Genomic DNA, 19620 nt, shown 5'->3' with positions numbered 1-19620 from the left:
TTATGAAAAATTTTCAAGGTGACAGTATTTTACCCTTATTCCTCCAAAAGGCACTGGATATTAATTAATCAATTTCCAATCAAAGGAATATATGTTTAAAATAATGACTAATAATCAGATGTAACTAACTCTTGGTTACTTAGTTTGAGCTTTTATCCTGATGCTAGGAGTAATCTTTTTGTTGAGATAACCATATTAACATACAAACTTCATATAATTTTCTTATGGTGATAGTATCATGGTGTGGGAAAATATTTTAAAAGTTAAAGAGTATAAGTGAAATAAATTCTTTCACTTCATTTCAGACAATCCATTGGACAATGAAAATTCTAGAACCCACTCTTCTGTGATTGCAGCAAGCAAGCTATCAGTAAAACCTTCCATCTTTCACAAAGATGCTGCTACATTAGAACCCCCATCTTCTGCTAAGATTACCTTTCAGTGTAAACACACAAGTGCCCTTTCTTCCCATGTTTTGAACAAGGAAGATTTAATTGAAGACCTTTCGCAGCCAAACAATACAGAAAAAGGTCTAGATCATTCAGTTGCTTCTTTTACCAATGAAAGCACTTACTCTATGAAATACCCTGGATCTTTAAGCAGTACTGTCCATTCAGAAAACTCTCATAAAGAAAGTAGTAAGAAAGATATCCTCCCAGTATCTTCCTGTGAAAGTAGTATTTTTGATTATGAAGAAGATATGCCATCTGTTACAAGACAAGTACCAAGTAGAAAGTATACAAACGTTAGAAAAATCGATAAGGATGCCCCTTTTATACACATAAACCGTCACACTGGCGAAAGTACATTGGGCAAAAATTCTTTAAACTTTTCTGACTTAAGTCATTCAAAAAATAAATTATCTTCTGAAGGAAATGAAAAGGGAAACAGCACAGCTCTGAACAATTTATTCCCTTCATCATTAACTGAAAATTGTGAATTGCTATCATGCTCAGGGGAGAATAGAACTATGGTACATTCTCTTGATAGCATTGCTGATGAAAGCGGACTAAATAAACTTAAAATTAGATATGAAGAATTTCAAGAACATAAAACAGAAAAACCAAATCTCAGCCAGCAAGCAGCACATTATATGTTTTTTCCCAGTGTTGTTCTTTCTAATTGTCTCAGTAGGCCACAGAAACTCTCTCCTGTCACGTATAAACTACAACCCAGTAATAAACAGTCCCGGTTAAAAATGAATAGAAAGAAACCTGTAGGCCATCAAGAGACTTCTACCAAAACTAGTGAGACTGGCCCCACAAAAGATAATTATGTACAAAATAATCCTTGTAGTAGTAATTCTGAGAAGAATAATGTGTTGGCCAGTGATTTAACTAAAGTCACCCGCAGAGCTTTTGAAAATAAAACACCTCCAGACGGTTTTATAGACTGTCACTTTGGAGATGGAACCTTAGAAACTGAGCAGTCCTTTGGATTGTATGGAAATAAGTACACCCTTAGAGCCAAACGCAAGGTAAATTATGAGACTGAAGATAGTGAGTCAAGTTTTGTAACACACAACTCAAAAATTAGTCTACCTCATCCCATGGAAGTTGGTGAAAGTTTAGATGGAACTCTCAAATCCCGAAAAAGAAGAAAAATGTCTAAAAAGCTGCCCCCTGTCATTATAAAGTATATTATTATTAATAGATTTAGAGGGAGGAAAAATATGCTTGTGAAGCTAGGAAAAATAGACTCTAAAGAAAAACAAGTAATATTAACAGAGGAAAAAATGGAACTATATAAAAAACTTGCACCTTTGAAGGATTTTTGGCCAAAAGTTCCTGACTCCCCTGCAACCAAATACCCCATTTATCCATTAACACCAAAGAAAAGTCACAGAAGAAAAACAAAACATAAATCTGCTAAGAAAAAAACTGGTAAGCAACAAAGAACAAACAGTGAAAATATTAAAAGGACTTTGTCTTTCCGGAAAAAACGTTCACATGCTATTCTTTCTCCTCCCTCACCATCTTATAATGCTGAAACCGAAGACTGTGACTTGAATTATACTGATGTTATGTCTAAACTAGGTTTTCTTTCTGAGAGAAGCACAAGTCCTATAAATTCTTCTCCACCTCGCTGCTGGTCTCCCACAGATCCAAGAGCTGAAGAAATTATGGCTGCTGCAGATAAAGAAACAATGCTTTTTAAGGGTCCTAATGCATATAATAGCAAGACTCTTAATTCCCGTAGAGAAAAAAGTAGTCGGGCAAGAACGCAGGCGAAGAAATCAAAAACAAAGCTTGTTAATCCCTCTGTAGTTACTAAGAAAAGAAACAAACGAAATCAGACAGATAAAGTAGTAGATGATGGGAAAAAGAAACCAAGAGCAAAACAGAAACAAAAAACAAATGAGAAAGGTACATCGAGAAAGCACATAACACTTAAAGATGAAAAATTAAAATATCAGTCTGGTGCCGAAGTTAAGCTTGTGCTGAAACAGAATGTGTCTGAGACCTCACATAGTTCTGGAGATTCTCAACTACTCTTTAAACAGAAAGATGTTTCAGTAATGGGCTCTGCTGTAGATCATCCCCTTTCTGCTCCCCAAACCACTGGAATTCATGCACAACAGAATTTATCTGGCTGCTTTTCTTCTTTCTTAGAAAGCAAGAAGCCTGTAGATTTGCAAACATTCCCCAGTTCTCGAGATGATTTGCATCCTTCAGTTGTTTCTAATTCTTTGGGACCTGGAATCTCAAAAATTAATGTTCAGAGGTCCCATAATCAAAGTGCTATGTTTACTCTAAAGGAATCAACTTTGATTCAGAAAAATATATTTGACCTTTCCAACCATTTGTCTCAGGTTGCACAGAATACACAGATATCTTCGGGTATAATATCTCCAAAGACAGAAGAGAACGCAAATGCGCAAAAGAACTATTTGTCGTCCTTCGGAAAGTTAAATGAATATCGTAATTCCCTAGAGTCAAAGCCAGACCAGGCGTATGCCCCTAATTTTTTGCATTGCAAAGACAGTCAGCAGCAGCTTGTGTGCATGGCAGAACAGTCAAAGCACAGTGAAACTTGTTCTCCAGGAAATGCAGCGTCAGAGGAAAGCCAAATGCCTAATAATTGCTTTGTAACTTCCCTGAGAAGTCCAATCAAACAAATAGCATGGGAACAAAAACAGAGGGGCTTTATTTTAGGTATGTCAAATTTTAAACCTGAAAGGGTAAAACAAAGATCATTGTCAGAAGCAATTTCACAAACCAAAGCACTTTCCCAGTGTAAAAGTCAAAATGTGTCAACACCTTCAGCATTTAGTGAAGGACAGTCTGGACTGGCGGTTCTAAAAGAATTGTTACAGAAAAGACAGCAGAAAGCACAAAATGCAAATATTATGCAAGACCCATTACCTAATAAACATCAACCAAACAAAAATATTTCTGTTCCCCTTGAGCATAACAAAACAACTAAACGAACACGATCAGTAACATCTCCAAGAAAACCTCGAACTCCCAGAAGTACAAAACCTAAAGAAAAAATCCCCAAACTTCTTAAAGCAGACTCCCAAAATTTACAAAACTCTGGCCGGTTGGATAACTCTGTGTCGGATGATAGTCCCATCTTTTTTTCAGATCCAGGTTTTGAGAGTTGTTATTCACTTGAAGACAGCTTGTCTCCTGAACATAATTATAATTTTGATATTAATACAATTGGTCAAACTGGATTTTGTAGCTTTTATTCTGGGAGTCAGTTTGTCCCCGCTGATCAGAATTTGCCTCAGAAGTTCCTAAGTGATGCAGTTCAGGATCTTTTCCCAGGACAAGCTATAGAAAAAACTGAGTTTTTAAGTCACGATAACCAGAAGTGTGATGAAGGCAAACATCATGCCTCGGACTCATCTTCATGGATTAGATCTAGTACTCTTAGTCCTGAACTGTTTGAGAAATCATCCATAGAGAGCAACGAGAATCATCGCCACAACCAATGGAAAAATAGCTTCCGTCCTTTAACAACTCGGTCGAATTCAATAATAGATTCTTTCTGTATCCAGCAGGCAGAGGACAGTCTAAATGAAAAATCCAGATTGAATAGGAGTTCAGTAAGCAAAGAAGTGTTTTTTAGCCTCTCACAGCCTGGCAGTTCAGACTGGATTCAAGGTCATACCAGAAAAGAAATGGGACAGTCTCTTGACTCAGTCAATACCTCTTTCACTACAGTACTATCCTCCCCTGATGGTGAACTTGTGGATGCTGCCTCTGAGGATTTAGAATTGTATGTTTCAAGAAATAATGATATATTGACACCAACTCCTGATAGTTCACCGAGGTCTGCCAGCTCTCCCTCACAATCTAAAAATGGCAGTTTCACCTCTCGAACTGCTCACATTCTGAAACCACTTATGTCCCCACCAAGTAGGGAAGAAATAATGGCAACCTTGTTGGATCACGACCTTTCAGAAACTATTTACCAGGAACCATTTTGCAGTAATCCTTCTGATGTACCAGAAAAGCCCAGGTAATCAAAATTATATTTTTCCCTTGGGTCTCTCTGAATAATTATAATGTATATAACATTTGGTACCTGATTGCTAGTTTTCTTACTGATACTGTATTTGTAAGTAGTATATCATTGTAAAAACTATTCATAATTTGGACGTAAGAAAATTCACAGAAAAGCTGAATGCTACACCTAGAGAAATTTCTTTTAAGTTGATACGTGTTGGTTTTGGATCTATAATTTAACGCTGTCTCCATTAAGGATTAGAGATGCAAAGGCTTTCTGTAACTTGATACCACATTAAGAAGGATGTTATAATACTTTTAAAGTGTTACCATTTTTACAATGGTATTTATTTCTAGAATGGTAAACTCTCATAATTTTTAAAAAGATCTTTATTTTTTTAAAGTGTTTGAAAACGAGCATTTTAAGTACTCTTATGATATATTTCTAAATCAGGGTTGGAACCTTTTTTCTGCCAAGGGCCATTTGGATATTTATAACATCATTCATGGGCCATACAAAATTATCAACTTAAAAGTTAGCTATGAATAAAGCTCCTAGATTTATTGAATTTCCAGTCCTGTCTGTGGTTGCCTTGGCAGGGCCATACCAAATGATTACTGCCCAAAGGCCGGACATTCCCCACCCCTGCTCTAAATGACGATTAACTTGTTTCTATAATACATACACCACTTTCTTGTTGACAGCATCTTTAGTCATATTGTTACTATTGTTAGTTTGTACAGTTATTAAGGGTACAAGATGGAATTAATCCCCCATTATCTCTTCATTCTTTTAAGAATCTTTTCAGAGAAGTGATAACAGAGATACATACACAAACATATAGCTAATAGCAAAATGGGCAGGGGTCACAGTGCTGGTTTATTTATAAACTAGTAATTAAGTAGGTACCCTGTACCCCCTGTATCACTAGGGTAGAGCATATCTAATGAGAGCTAAGTTGGGGAACATGACTTCATCCAGGTTTAAGTGATGGTTTTCTCGTCCTGTTCCTTTTGTCTTTGATCCCATTTACCTAACCAGTGTCAGAGAGAAGCAGTTCATTTCAGCCACCCAGTCAGGAGCAGAAGAGGTTGGCTAGAACTGCTGAGGCAGACCCTGCATAATCGAAATGGTGGAAAGAGATGAAAAGCCAACTAAGGCAAGAGGCCACACTACATGGGTGCACTGCCCTTAGCAGCACCATGTTCCTTAAGAAGACACACACACAATGTCAGGCTTTTACTCAGCAGATTAGCAGTAATTCCTGCAGGAGTCCTTTAAAAAGGGGGTGAGAAAAAGTGATCATAAATATAGGATAGAAGTTCCCTCCTCTAAGGACTTGAAGTGTAGGACAGAAACATCCTTCCCCAACATACTGTGTTTTTTTGTTTACTTGTTTTGCTTAATACCACCATGTGGTCTTTTATTATGAGTGGGACTCTCTGTTTCACTGCTAGAATATACAAATATCTGTTCCTTAGACATTTGTTTCCATTATTTGGAGGCTTTAACTTTTATCAGTAGTCATGGTGTATTTTTTAATCGAAGTATTTTTTTCTACCTCAGCCTACACATCTTTTTAATTCTTAGTTAACTTATCATGTGCTAGTCATTAACTCTATATTCTGTATATTTGTTGTCTAACTTTGACATTTGTTCTGCAGCTGAAATAGGATGATAGTCATTTTTGAAAAACTCTTTAATGTAAATTTATGTATTCATTATAGAAAATTTAGAAAGTATAAAAGAAGACAAAAATCACACCATTTCTCTACCTTGTAACAATCACTAATAATATTTTAATAGGTTTTCTTAGATTTTTAAAAACATATAGTTTTTATTTTATGAAATGTATAGTCACAGTATTGTATCCAGATTTATTCACTTAACATTACACTTATAAACATTTTCTAAATTTATGAGTTTCTTTATCATTTTAATAACTGCATAATATTCTCTCATGTATATTATTGTACAGAAATGTTGTTCTCTATTTTGCCACTATAGATAATTATGTGATTAGTATCTTCCTCTTAAAGCATTTCTTGTATTTTGGAGGTTTTTCTTATAGCCCTAAAAGTAGGATTACTATAAAATGTAAGGCTCTTGTTATGTATTTGGCATGAGTTACAGCAATTACCATGCTGCTGACAATATTCAAGAAAGCTTAGTTTACCATTTTTTATTTTTGGTTTCATTATAATTTCTGTATCAAGATATTAAGTTGGGTATGGTCACATGGCATATTTACTCATTTCCTTCAATAGCAATAATTCTGCTTTTAATTTTTCATATAGCTGGGAGGTGGATACAGGGAGGGTGCTAGATCCTAGTTATGTAAGTAGTATATCATTGTGAAAACTATTCATAATTATGGACTCATTAAGAAAATTCACAGACTACCTGAATGGTTGCACCTAGAGTTAACTAGTAAGGGCCACAATTTTCCCATATAAAGGGGAAAAGGAACTGTGGTAACCCTGATGTTCCTCCTTCAACTCCAAATCAGAAAAAATCTAGTTCATTGAGTTTTGTCTAGAGAATGACCAGGACATTTGGGAAACCATGCCCAAAGAGAAGTAATTGAAAAATCTTAAGAACTGTCTTCATATTCATGAAAGACATACCATACCACAAGGAAGAAAAAATAGACTTATGTTGCTACAGAAGGCAGAAATAGTACAAAGAGATATGTTAAAGGAAGGGAAAGGTTTAGCTTAATATTTATAACTATTGGAAACTAGGCTACCTTTTAATTAGTGATTCCGTACATATACATACATTAGTAGCATTTAAGCTTTGCATTCTGTGGACTCTGCCAACTCCTGTTTTTTTGTTAGTGTTAAACCTTGCCATGTAAAGAGGAGAAAGAATTATGGTAATTTACCTCAATTGTGAGTGATTTTTTTTAAGTTTGAGGGAATTGGGGAGGGTGTGCTCAGGTACAAAGATATGTTTGAACTGACTGGCCTTGCTAAACTATAAATACTAGAGAATGTAGAAAGAGACTATAGGTAAAATCCAGGGATATAGTTTCCAATGACAGATTCCTCCATTTTTATTTCTATGTGGTAACAATGGAAAGTTATTTAAAATGAGTTAGAAGAAAAGAATCTGATGAGTTTGTGCCATCTCTTCGAAGAAAAGAAGCCTTTGTGGGCACTTAAAACAAATAATACCTTATTTTTCTGGTATTAATGATTATTTTCCCAAGGAAATTAATTTAGTAGTCACATACATCTGAGGAAAAGCATATTGAGACTAAAGATAATACCTGCACAAAATATGTGTATGTAAGGGAGTATGGAAAGGGAAGAAAGGGATGGGCATTTCTTTAAAATATATTTTTGTTGATTTTAGAGAGAGGAAGGGAGAGAGAGAGAGAGAGACAGAGAAACATCAATGTGAGAGAAACATCAATCAGCTGCCTCCTGCACACACCCCAGCTGGGAGTTGAACTGCAAGCTGGGTATGTGCCCTGACTGGGAGTGGAACCAGCCAGCCACCTTTTGGTGCATAGGATAATGCTCAGCCATCTGAGCCACACTGGCCAGGGCAAGATGGGCATTTTTAAGACTCCAAAGGGACTTTAAAAATCTCTAGAATAGGGAGCTAAATATTTTTGGTAATTGCTCTGAGACAAAACAGTTGTTCTAAAATATGTTGTTTATAGAGAGATCGGCGGACGGCTTCTCATGGTAGAAACTCGACTTCCAAATGATCTAGCTGAGTTTGAGGGAGACTTTTCATTGGAAGGACTTCGTCTGTGGAAAACAGCATTCTCGGCAATGACTCAAAACCCAAGACCAGGGTCACCCCTCCGTAATGGCCAAGCATTTGTCAATAAAGGGTCAAGTAATAGCCATAAAATGGTGGAAGATAAAAAAATTGTGATTATGCCTTGTAAATGTGCCCCAAGTCGACAACTGGTTCAAGTATGGCTTCAAGCCAAAGAAGAATACGAACGTTCCAAGAAACTGTCTAAAACTGAGCCAGCTGGAGTTGTAAAATCTGCTGAGAACTTCAGCTCTTCAGTTAACCCAGATGACAAACCTGCAGTGCCTCCAAAAATGGATACAACTCCACATACACACCCCACTACAGCACATACCAAGGAAGATGTTGATAATTCTGAGATTGCTTTACAAGTTCCAACCACAGAATATAGTCGAACTGCAAATGGAAGTCAGACGTTGCCACCAGTTGTTTCTGCAAATAATCCTAAGAAAGATGAAGATGATGATGATGATGACTATTATGCTAGTTATAGCTCCCCTGATTCTCCAGTAATTCCGCCTTGGCAGCAAGCAGTATCCCCAGATTCCAAACCATTGAATGGAGATGACAGACCCTTAGCAGCAGTAGAGGAACTATGTTCCCTGACTGTTGAGAACTTCTTAAAGCCAGTAAAAGATGGTATACAGAAAAGCCCCTGCAGTGAGCCTCAGGAGCCTCTAGTGATATCTCCAATTAATGTTAGGGCAAAAACTGGGATACATGAGTCACTTTGCCTTCATAGTACACCAATCATACAGAGAAAACTTCTGGAAAGGCTTCCTGAAGCAACTGGCCTTAGCCCTTTATCAACAGGTAAGTTTATAAATAACAGACTTCATAATTGCTCTTCAAAGACTAAAAATGAAAACAGTATTAGACGACATTAATGAAAATAAGGGTTTTTTAAATGAAATTTTAGCTCAGCTAATGAGAGTTTTGTCGTTTTATCATGTCTTGGAAAGACATCATCACGTTAACTTTTTTAGCTTTCTGCTGTGAAATCTACTTACACATGCTTTCATCCTATCTTCTTGCTTCTGGGAACTCTAGGCACCCTCTAAGAAACCTTACCTTCTCAACTTGATTTTTCCTATTCCCATTTTCCCTTTCATAAATATCCAAGCCTCTCTTGCCCTTTAAAATAGAAACAAAGCCAAACAACTGCTTTGACCTTAGAACCACCAGCTTCTACTCTCCTTCAAAGCCAAATTTTTAAGAAGATCTCTTTAATGGGACAATTCCATTTCTTTACCTTGTACTCATTTCTCAATCATTCTGGCTGGATTCTGCCCCATAATTTCACCAATATGGCTCTTGCTATATAACCTTCATGTAGCTAAAGCCAATGGATGTTTTTCATTCTTCCTATCACATACCCTCTAAGCAGCCATTGTCCTATTGACCACACCTTAATTCTCAGAGCTGCTTCTCCTCTTGGCTTTTCTTCCTACTTCTCTGGTTCTTCCTACTTGCTTTCCTTTGAAGTTTATCTACATTCTCATTATTATCTAAATGTTGGAATTTATTAAGGCTTACCTTTAGCCTTAAGCTTTCTTTATTCTTTACTTACTTTATATTCTCTCTCCTTAAATGATCTAATTCCTACCCACAGGATTCCTACAGATAACACACAAATTTAAATTCCTCAGAACTGTCACCCAGCTGCCTATTTGGCATTTCTACTTTAATGCTCAAAGGCACCCCACGGTCAGTATTTTTTAAAGTCAGTGATCTCACTGCATACATTCACCACCAAGCACCTAACACACATGCCCACACATAGAAATCCATCTGGTCCTATTTGAGTTTTCTTCATTTTAATGAATAGTACCACATCTCTCTCTCACTGAGTTACACAAGTCAGAAAAATGGGATTATTTATAACTCCTACACAATTGCGATTCCCTCACTGCCCAACCTGTGGTTTTCAGTCCACTACCAAATCCTGTAACCTTTTAGTTTCCTAAATTACACAGATCTCTCTACCTCTACTGCTACCATCATAATCTTAAGCTGTCATCATCTCTCACCATTTCTTTTGCCCTAGCCTTCTTATTTACCGTTAGCAATTTCTTGGTCTTTTGCTCGATAATCAGGGAAAATCTCTCAGTAAACACTATCCCATCTTTCTATTTCAGCTCAAAAAAGCCTTCCTAACCTCCTGACTATATAAAAATTCCCAATTGTATTATCTTGTTGTATCTACCCCAGTTATAATTTTATCTTCCTATATGTACTTCATGAATGTCTGCTTCTCTCTAGACCGCATGAGGATATAGACTCTGTCTTTTCCTCATCTTCATAAATACTTGATAAATAAGTGAATAAATGAATTAAGTGATTCCCTAAGATAATGACTAAGAAGTAAAATAGTCATTAATATCTAAATGTTTTTATTTAAAATAAAATTTAAGTGATTTTGGTGGGGATCAGAAGATTGAATTGAATTAGTGTTACTTATTAAGTCTTTGGAGAGAATTTGTAGGGTAATACAAATGTTACTTAAGAATTTAGAACAACAAAAAGTTTTTTAAAAACAGAAGCACATAATTTTGATATATATGTTAAATATGAAATTTCTTTCTCCAGAATCAAAATCCCAGAAATTGAGTCATAAGAAAGAAAGTAATACTGACACTCGTAGAAGAATATTCTTAACACAAGCAAAGGTAACTATGCTAAACATATTTAAAGATCAGTGGAAGATCCATTCTTATTCTTAGATTTCAGTTAGATAATTGATAACTTTGTGTCTCAATTTTTTTAAATTTTATTATATTTTTGCATCATTTTATTTACATGTCTTTGAGACAACAAGAAATTGCCTAATTTTTTTTTTAGTTTCTTTTTGTTGTTGGGATCTAAAAGATTCTTATATGTAAATACAAATATTACAGAGAAAGTGAATATGATAGCCAAATGTGGATTATGAGGATACAAATACATTAACTGATTACTGGCAGTATCAGAACAGTCCAATGACAGCAGAGCTCAAGTAAGTGATTTTTGATCCCACCAAAAATATATCCTTTTTCTTGGTTTATTACTTTTTTCTCAAATATAACATTATTGATTTTTTTTTCAGTTTATGTTACTAAATAACAAAGGAAAACATTATTATTGAAACTCTGAAATATCATAAATGTCTTTATTCAAATACTAAAAATATGGTAAAACTTAAAATACATGGTTATGTGAAAAAAAGTATACATTAAATATGTATCCTTGGAAATATATGATAGAAATCACTTCCATGTTATCCACTTCTCATAACTATCATGAATTACATAAAATATATTTTAGTACTTGTATTTGAAGATCATAAATACTTTTTTAAAACTTTTCTTTTTAAACCAGTATTGTTGAATTACAAGGTGTTTATATTAAAAACAAGTACCAGTGTGTTGTGAAATAAATGGTTAATGGATTTGAAAATCAGAAAAAATAATTTTTTTAAAATAGAAAGATTCAGTTCTTTCTAAACCCTTGAAGATTATTTATGTTTTAATTCATTTTTCAGACACATGTTGTGGTAGGGTAAAATACAAATCCAAAACTTCAAATCTTTTTATAAGCTAGCCAAATCTTTGCAAATACCTTGCTTGCTTGTCATATTTCCAGTAAGGGTCAAGATAAATGTCCATGTGGTATAAATGTCAAGTCTCTACAAAACTATTATTTTTAATATTTCGGGCTTGTAAATCAAAGATCAACATATGGTTTGCTTGCAGATTATATCAACTATTTCTACATATATCCAGTTCTGGTATCTTGAATTACTAACGTGAAAAGAATGTTAATAAAATACTTATGGTTTCTTTTTGGACTTAAAGAGATATTAGTAGTTTATCATGTATTACTAAACACATAAAGCATCTTATTTAAGTAGGAATAAGTAGTCAAAATAAAGAAAATGATTGCTTATTTATTTTTTTCTGGCTCTGTGTTGTTGTGTTTCTTTTAATAGAATCAATTTGCAGCAGTAAATACCCCAAAGAAAGAAACTTCTCAGATTGATGGACCATCTTTAAACAATACTTATGGTTTCAAAGTCAGCATACAAAACTTACAGGAAGCAAAAGCTTTACATGAGGTAAAATTGCAACAGTAAGGACACATTCACTGTTTAACTCCTATGTTTTATGATGTGGAACAGTATGGAAACTTTTTACTGAGGGAGTAATACATTGAATTTTATACCTGTTAACCCTTCTTTTCTTATAATTCTTACTATTTTATATATTCATATATTTATTTAAAATAAGAGAAACTTTTAAAGCAACCATCAGTTATTGAGACTGCTTTGTGATTTCACAACTTGCACAAATCTTATAACTGAAATTCAGTTCATAAAAGGTAAAATTAGAAAATAGTTTATTAGAAAAATCTCTTATTCTGAATTGTTAGGATGTTATATAACATTCCAAACATTTACCTGTATTTTCTGTTTGCTTCGCTCAGTGGATTAGTGCTTGCTACATTCATTTGTTCACATTATCTCTATGTAACCCAGTTACCGTCCCTGCACAGGCCAAACGCCAAAGAGTAGGAGGTTGTCTTTAAAATGCACATCAGTCACAGAATGGACTGGAGAATATGTGTGTGTCACTATAAATTTATCTCTATTAGAGAAAACACAACTCAGGAACACGTATCTGACTGGCAGTAAGGTGGAAATTAGAGTATATTTTTATTGTTTATTCTTATGCTGTCAGTGTAGTCACTAGCAATGTGGCTATTGAGAACTTCCCATTTGGCTTATATGTCTAGGAACTGAATTTTAAATTTTAAATTTAACTAGCTTAGATCTAGAAATTGATACTTGACTCATTTATTAGAAAGCCTTTAAGTATGTTTGAAGCAACTTAGAACTATAAAACTAATTTAACTTGTTTTTACTTTTTTTAAATGTATCTACTAGAAAATTTAAAATTAGGTATGTGACTCTCATTGCATTTCTAATGGATAATGCTGTTTTATAGGGTTGCTTTATGTCTCTGCCTTCAGAGCAGAGAATTCAAATTTTTTTTTAATTTTTTGTTCTGAAGTCAGTTCTGTCTTAAACTGTTCTAAGGATTGGATAAGCATAGACTAAGAAAAATTTTAAATACTGTCCTCACTTTAGCCTAAATTTGAACTAAGAATTGCACTTTTTTAGAATTAGATTGGAATACAGTCTGACTTCCTAAATATTTATTTGTACATCTTTATTCAACAGCATTTAGTTCCTGCTTTATACCTAGTGCTGTATTATCCCCTGAATCTCAGATAAATTAATAAACTCAGGAATACATATTTTATCAAGTACACACTCCAAATTAAAAAATTAAAAAATTAAAATACTTTGTTAAAATTTTATTTATTAATTTATTTTTAATATGTCTTTATTGATTTCAGAGAGAGGAAGGGAGAGGGAGAGATAGAAACATCAGTGATGAGAGAGTCATTGATCAGCTGCCTCCTGCACGCCCCCCACTGGGGATCGAGCCCACAACCCGGGCATGTGCCCTGACCAGGAATCCAACGTCAATATCCTGGATTGTAGGTTGATGCCCAACCACTGAGCCATGCCGACTGGGCAAAAATATATTTATTTAGTAAAGCAAATTTGATAGACTCTAGCAAAAAGACTTGTTAAATTTGATTACTCTTTTATTATTTGAAAAACATAAATTTCTTCTTATACTGTTACTTTATTCTGCATAATCCCATTTCAGAACCATGAGCCGCCTTGAAGTTAAAATCACTTGGGAGGTCTGACATGTTGCTTATAGCTTCTTCCCAAAACAGGCTTTCTCACACTCCAAACAGCCACCTGGTGGTCAAATTAGCAATGAACCCAAAAAAAATCTCTGGTCTGTTCCTTTTTCTAGAAAATTGTGCCCATAGCATTTTTCTTCTGTTTAACATTACCATGGGCTAATCTCTCCCTTCTGCATATGCATATTCAATGCAGAAGAAAAGTATTGTAATCCTTGTCTTCCTTTCTTACCTCTTTCCTAGTTACATTGAGTAAATCTCTCTTAGTCTCTTCTTTCCATATGTTTGCTTGAAAAAAAAAAACACCTCTAAGGTCATAATGCATTTTATATCAAGGAATAGAAAGATAACATTTGAGTGTGAAATTTGGCCTAGTAAATAAACCTTCAAGACTCTTCTGACCTGAAATTTCTTCAGTCTCCTTCATAGCCTTTCCACATGTTGATTTTTTTTCTACTTAAACTGGGCTTTTTTGGTTTCATTTTGTTTGAGTTTAAGGAGAGTTTTCCCATTTTTGTATTTACTAAATTAATACATGCTTATTGTTAAAAAATAAAAAATCAAACAGTCCTAGAGTATACTTTTAAAAGTTCTTTGCCTGAGCTCCCCCTAATGGTTTGATTTTTTTTTTTATCTTTGTTTTTGTTTTTGTCTTTGTCTTTTGGTTTGTTTTGGTTTGTTGTTTTTTTTAAATATATCTTTATTGATTTCAGAGAGAGGAAAGGAGAGGGAGAGAGAGAGATAGAAACATCAATGATGAGAGAGTCATTGATCGAGCCCACAACCGGGGCATATGCCCTGACTGGGAATCGAACGCCAATTGCCTGGATCCCAGGTCGACACTAAACCGCTGCGCCACGCCCAGCCAGGCTCTGTTTGTTTTTTTAAATAGAAACAGCAACATATTTTTTAAGGAAAGTGGTGGATTTGTGGATATTTGTTATTATTCCTTATACCTTATACACAGATGATTAATGTTTTTATATTTTAAAAAGTACTTAAGAATTTACTAATAATTTACTAGTGAATGCATACAGTATTGCGTGTACATGGGAAAATTTTCAATCAGGACAAAAAGATTTACAGTGAAAAGTAAGCTTCCCTTTCACCTCAGACTAAGCAGTGTCCTTCCCTATAGGCAATAAGCAGGTCTATGTATTTTATGTCTTTTGCAGATATTATCTATGAATATGCTTAACCTTTATTACATAAGTATAAGCATACTGCACTCAGTGGTTCTATTTATCAGTGTTTTATGGTGATCTTTCCATTTTAAAACCTATAGATCTGGCTTATTCTTTTGAAAATTTCAAAGGTTACAGATTATTTCATTGTGTGTGGCCTTTATGAACACCACATAATTTATGAAAGTCCTCAATTGATTTTTAGACTTTTATAGTTTAGTCTTTAGTCTTTTATAGTTTAAAGAAGACTGGAAATATAATCTTTAGTGAACATTCTTGTGCCTATAATGTGGCTAAATGTATGAGTATATCTGCAGGATATATTCTCAGGAGAATTACTGGATCAAAGGATATGTCCATTTTTTAATTTGAAAGGTATTTTTGAATTGTCTACCAAAGAGATTTACCAGATTCTGTTTCTATCACTGGTGAGAGACTTGCATTTATATTTCTTCAACAGTTGGCATGCAAGATAAATACAAAATACAAATCCTTTATTAAATGTGTAAGATCTGAATAATACCAGTATTGTAACTATAGTCTACTGTTTTCCATTGCTAGGTATATGTACTTTGCTGGTACAATGATGGCTATAATTCCAGCTGTAATCACATTTTGGGGTTTTTTACCCAGAGTTTTTATTTACTGTGCCTTGATTTTAGAAAGAGAACTAAGGATTGCAGTTAAGAAAAGTTTTTATTAGCATAGGAAAATAAGTTTTAAAAGAAAAATATTACATTTTTACATCGTATGTCAAAGAAAATGTGCATGGACAAAAGCCTGGCTATTGTGTAGTTGATGCCATACAATTCTTATGTGGTTTGTTGTTGTTTTTTCCCCCCCAGGAAAACTGTAACAATTTACCTAGTATATACAAAAGTCTAAATTTAAGCAGCCCTCAAGTAGTAAAGAATTAATAAGTAGGAGCTTCAAATTTTAAAAAAATCTTTTTTAATTTAAACTATAAAAATCTCTTCTTTTAACTTACACTGTAGGTAAAACTATAGTTAACTGGGTAGATAGTAAAAGGTAACAAACTTTGGTTTGAATATATAACTACTTGGACTAGTCGTTCAAACAGGAATTGAGAATTGAAAGGCAGTACATGTATTTTAAACAAGTAGTTTTAAATATGTTTTGACATTGAGAAATTACAATATAAGCAAATTTTCTAAAAGAAAAACATGAGTTGATTTAATTTAATCTTAAAAGTGAAAATTTTTAATTTTAATCTATAGAGATTAAACTGACTGCGTCCTTGGTGGCCATTTTTTCTGTAATTTTACGTTTCCTTAGAGTCTTAGTGAAACGTACTTTTTTCAGCATGTTTTAAATGTGTTTAAAAACATATTTTAATTTCCTTTTGTAGATACAGAATCTTACCCTAATCAGTGTGGAGTTACATGCTCGAACTAGACGAGACTTAGAACCAGATCCTGAATTTGACCCAATCTGTGCTCTGTTCTACTGCATCTCATCTGATACACCACTACCAAACACAGACAAAACAGAACTCACAGGTGTAATAGTGATTGATAAAGACAAGACAGTCTCCAGTCAAGGTAGTGTTCATTTTTATTAATTTTATACCTGTGTACCCTAGGATGAACCTGTAAATGGGGCAGTCTCTGTGCCGGAGTTCTAAACCAAGCCAGTGTAAGGAACTCCTTTCTAAATTGCTGAGACGTGGGAGTAAGAAGTGTTGTGTATGGCTTTTTCCTAGATTTATTATTCTTACTTGAATAATTGTCAGAAGTCAGAAGCAATACAATATAAAGATCTTAATAAAATTTCCAATTAGAATAATTTCTTGTAAATATTATTTTATAAAATATTAATTGTTCATACTGAAATCAAATGATTATGTATCTCTAGGTTGGATGGACAATCTTTCTTACATAGGGTGTCCCAAAAAAAATATATATACACTTTGAATAATTATAAAGTCAGTATTTATTAAAATACATTTTGTTTTCAAAATTGTGCTATCAGCTGTTAAAGTGTATGTAAATTTTGGGGAGACATTCTGTGTGTGCAATGCTGGTATTTCGCTGCTAATACAGAGCTTCTGTTTGCTTTAAGAATTTACTATGATAAATTAATGGTTTATAAGAGACTTCTAAGATATATTCTAATTTTGTTTATATCTCTTCCTAAATACATACACTTTTGGTTCAGAGGTTCTTTATATAGTATACTATATAAGGTATTTTATAAAATACCAAATGTCCCTCTGTTTTAAATGGTAATACATGAAATCAGTCAACTGAAAAGTACTGAACAAAATTATATAGGAACTTACAGTTTAATCAGTGGTATGCTTAAACTGGCTTGTACCAGCTCACAAGCCAATGAATATTTCATGGCTTTTCTTTTTTTCATGAATTTTTTCATGACATTTTCATGAATTATTTTGACCTAGTTGATATCACATTGGTAGTTTGAAATCAGCTATGGTGGGAAGACTTTACATCATGGAAATAGGCAAGCACTATGAATCGGGGCTCCCCCCCACCCAGAGAGGTGATTGTAAACATTTTCCAGAATACCACTGAATAAAATATTCTCTACTAAGCAAAGCTCTTCCTACAGGAAGAGTAAAGACAGAAATGAAGTAATAACATTTCTTTTCAGGCAACATGTTATCTGGGGAATTTTGTGAATGTAGACTTTTCGGGAAAATAACTAAAAATAAGTTAGAATTTTTGAATTTTCTTAAAGGTTTATACTAGAAAACTCTTAAGAAATTTTTTAAGAAATTGGGTTAATTATGTATTTACATGGGGGAACACTCTTAATTCGAAGTATTTCAGTAGCATAATTTCATTCAAAAGTAAGGAACAGCCCTGGCCGGGTAGATCAGTTGGTTAGAGCGTCATCCTAATACGCCAAGGTTGCAGGTTCTATTTCCCTGTCAGGGCACATACAAGAATGAACCAATAAATGCATAAGTAAGTGGAACAACAAATCGATGTTTCCCTCTCCCCGCCCCCAAATCAGTCAATAAATTTTTTTTTTAAAGTGAGGAACAGTATTACACAATTATATATAATATACATTTTATTTATTTCTTAGATATCAGATTTCAGACCCCGTTACTTATTAGATCTGGAATTACAAGACTAGAAGTTACTTATGCTGCTGATGAGAAGGCACTTTTTCAAGAAATTGCAGATATAATAAAGAGGTACAATTTTATATTTCCTGATTTTTCCAGTGTTTATTAAGAGAATACTTTTGTGCTTTTGCTGATTAATATAGATGAAAGTAGGCAGAAGGAAGAGATCCCCTTCCTGTTGCTCCTGAAAATGGAGTTATCTCTGGAAAGATTTTGCCCTAACCTCCCACCACCTCTATCAGGTTAGGGTTAGGAAAAAATATTTTATTCTCAAGATTCAGGAGTCAGTGAAAGAGAAATATTAGCTTAGCCTCTTAGCTTAGTTTCCCAGTTGGATTTTAGTATGATTTTTCTCTGGTGGTGAAATAATGAGAAACTATACTAAACTTATTTATTAAATAGGCTTCCACCTTGGAGGCCAGCCACCATTTCAATAAACATCTTTTTTTCCCCCTAAGAAAATGTTTTCTGAGTTCTAAACAAACCAGTGTTTCCAAAAAGCTTTGGAATGCAATCTGTTCATAAATTTAATTTAAAAATAAAATAATTAAGTGAATCTTTCCCATTTTCTCAAGAATGTTACTCTGGGTAGCCATGGACTCTCTTATTAAATGCTTCACTTTTCCAGGAACTTAATATTTCTGCCCATTGCTAGCTTTAGGTTTTTAGATGCCTAAATCAGGCTAGAAAATACTCTCTGAATCCTGATGTGTAGATAAAAGCTGTCCATGAGCATGTTGTTATACTCAATCCTTTCTGTAGTTGAACTCTTGTAAAATTTAATTGAACTTTATAGTTGAATTCTTGTAAAGCCTCTAATACTGAGACGGTATTCTGCATTAAAGATCAAGATGATATTCTATGCACTCAACATCTGATTGAATCCAAAATAGGTTAACGTAAGCCTTTTTGAAAATTAGAAAACCAGAAAATGTTTTCAACAAAACAAAATTAAATTAAATGTCAGAGCATCAAAAATGATATGCTACTTACCCACTACTTTAGGGAGGAAAAAAGAATCTGTTCTTAGTATTTATAGCACTGGTGACTGGATGGATTCCCATCCATTTGAGTCTTGCCATTGTCAGTCTTACCTTTTATCTTCTCACAGAGGTTGTCATCAACATGTCAGACGCTTTTGTGCTTACACTTTTATTTTGTCAAGCAGCATAGCAAAAGGAAAATGTAAGAGTTTCTGTCAATACCATTTTGTATGCCAGCACAAGTCCAGTAATGTCACAGGGCTTTGTATGCTTGTCTTCGTCTTGTTAGGTATATTCCCAACAACAGGATTACCTGCCAACTTGAAGAATTTTATCGATT

The 19620-nt window shown here is 34.1% G+C and overlaps 1 protein-coding gene across 5 annotated transcripts in view; it reads left to right on the top strand.

Moving 5' to 3' along the window:
* The window catches only part of REV3L (REV3 like, DNA directed polymerase zeta catalytic subunit), a 129506-nt gene that overhangs the window by 75553 nt on the left and 34333 nt on the right, over positions 1-19620 (top strand). For all 5 annotated transcript variants that reach the window (XR_013999033.1, XM_081140490.1, XM_081140489.1 and 2 more), the window contains 6 exons: positions 306-4470; positions 8132-9048; positions 10825-10904; positions 12203-12328; positions 16549-16741; positions 18255-18366. Coding sequence is in view for 4 of the 5 variants with exons in the window: in XM_081140490.1 (XP_080996616.1) it covers positions 306-4470; positions 8132-9048; positions 10825-10904; positions 12203-12328; positions 16549-16741; positions 18255-18366 (5593 nt within the window). In the remaining variant the exon portion in view is untranslated. The remainder of the gene's footprint in view (positions 1-305; positions 4471-8131; positions 9049-10824; positions 10905-12202; positions 12329-16548; positions 16742-18254; positions 18367-19620) is intronic.

This window comes from Miniopterus schreibersii, assembly GCF_964146895.1.
Source record: "Miniopterus schreibersii genome assembly, chromosome: 6".
Lineage (NCBI taxonomy): Eukaryota > Metazoa > Chordata > Mammalia > Chiroptera > Miniopteridae > Miniopterus > Miniopterus schreibersii.
This window is presented reverse-complemented; position numbering and strand designations above follow the sequence as displayed.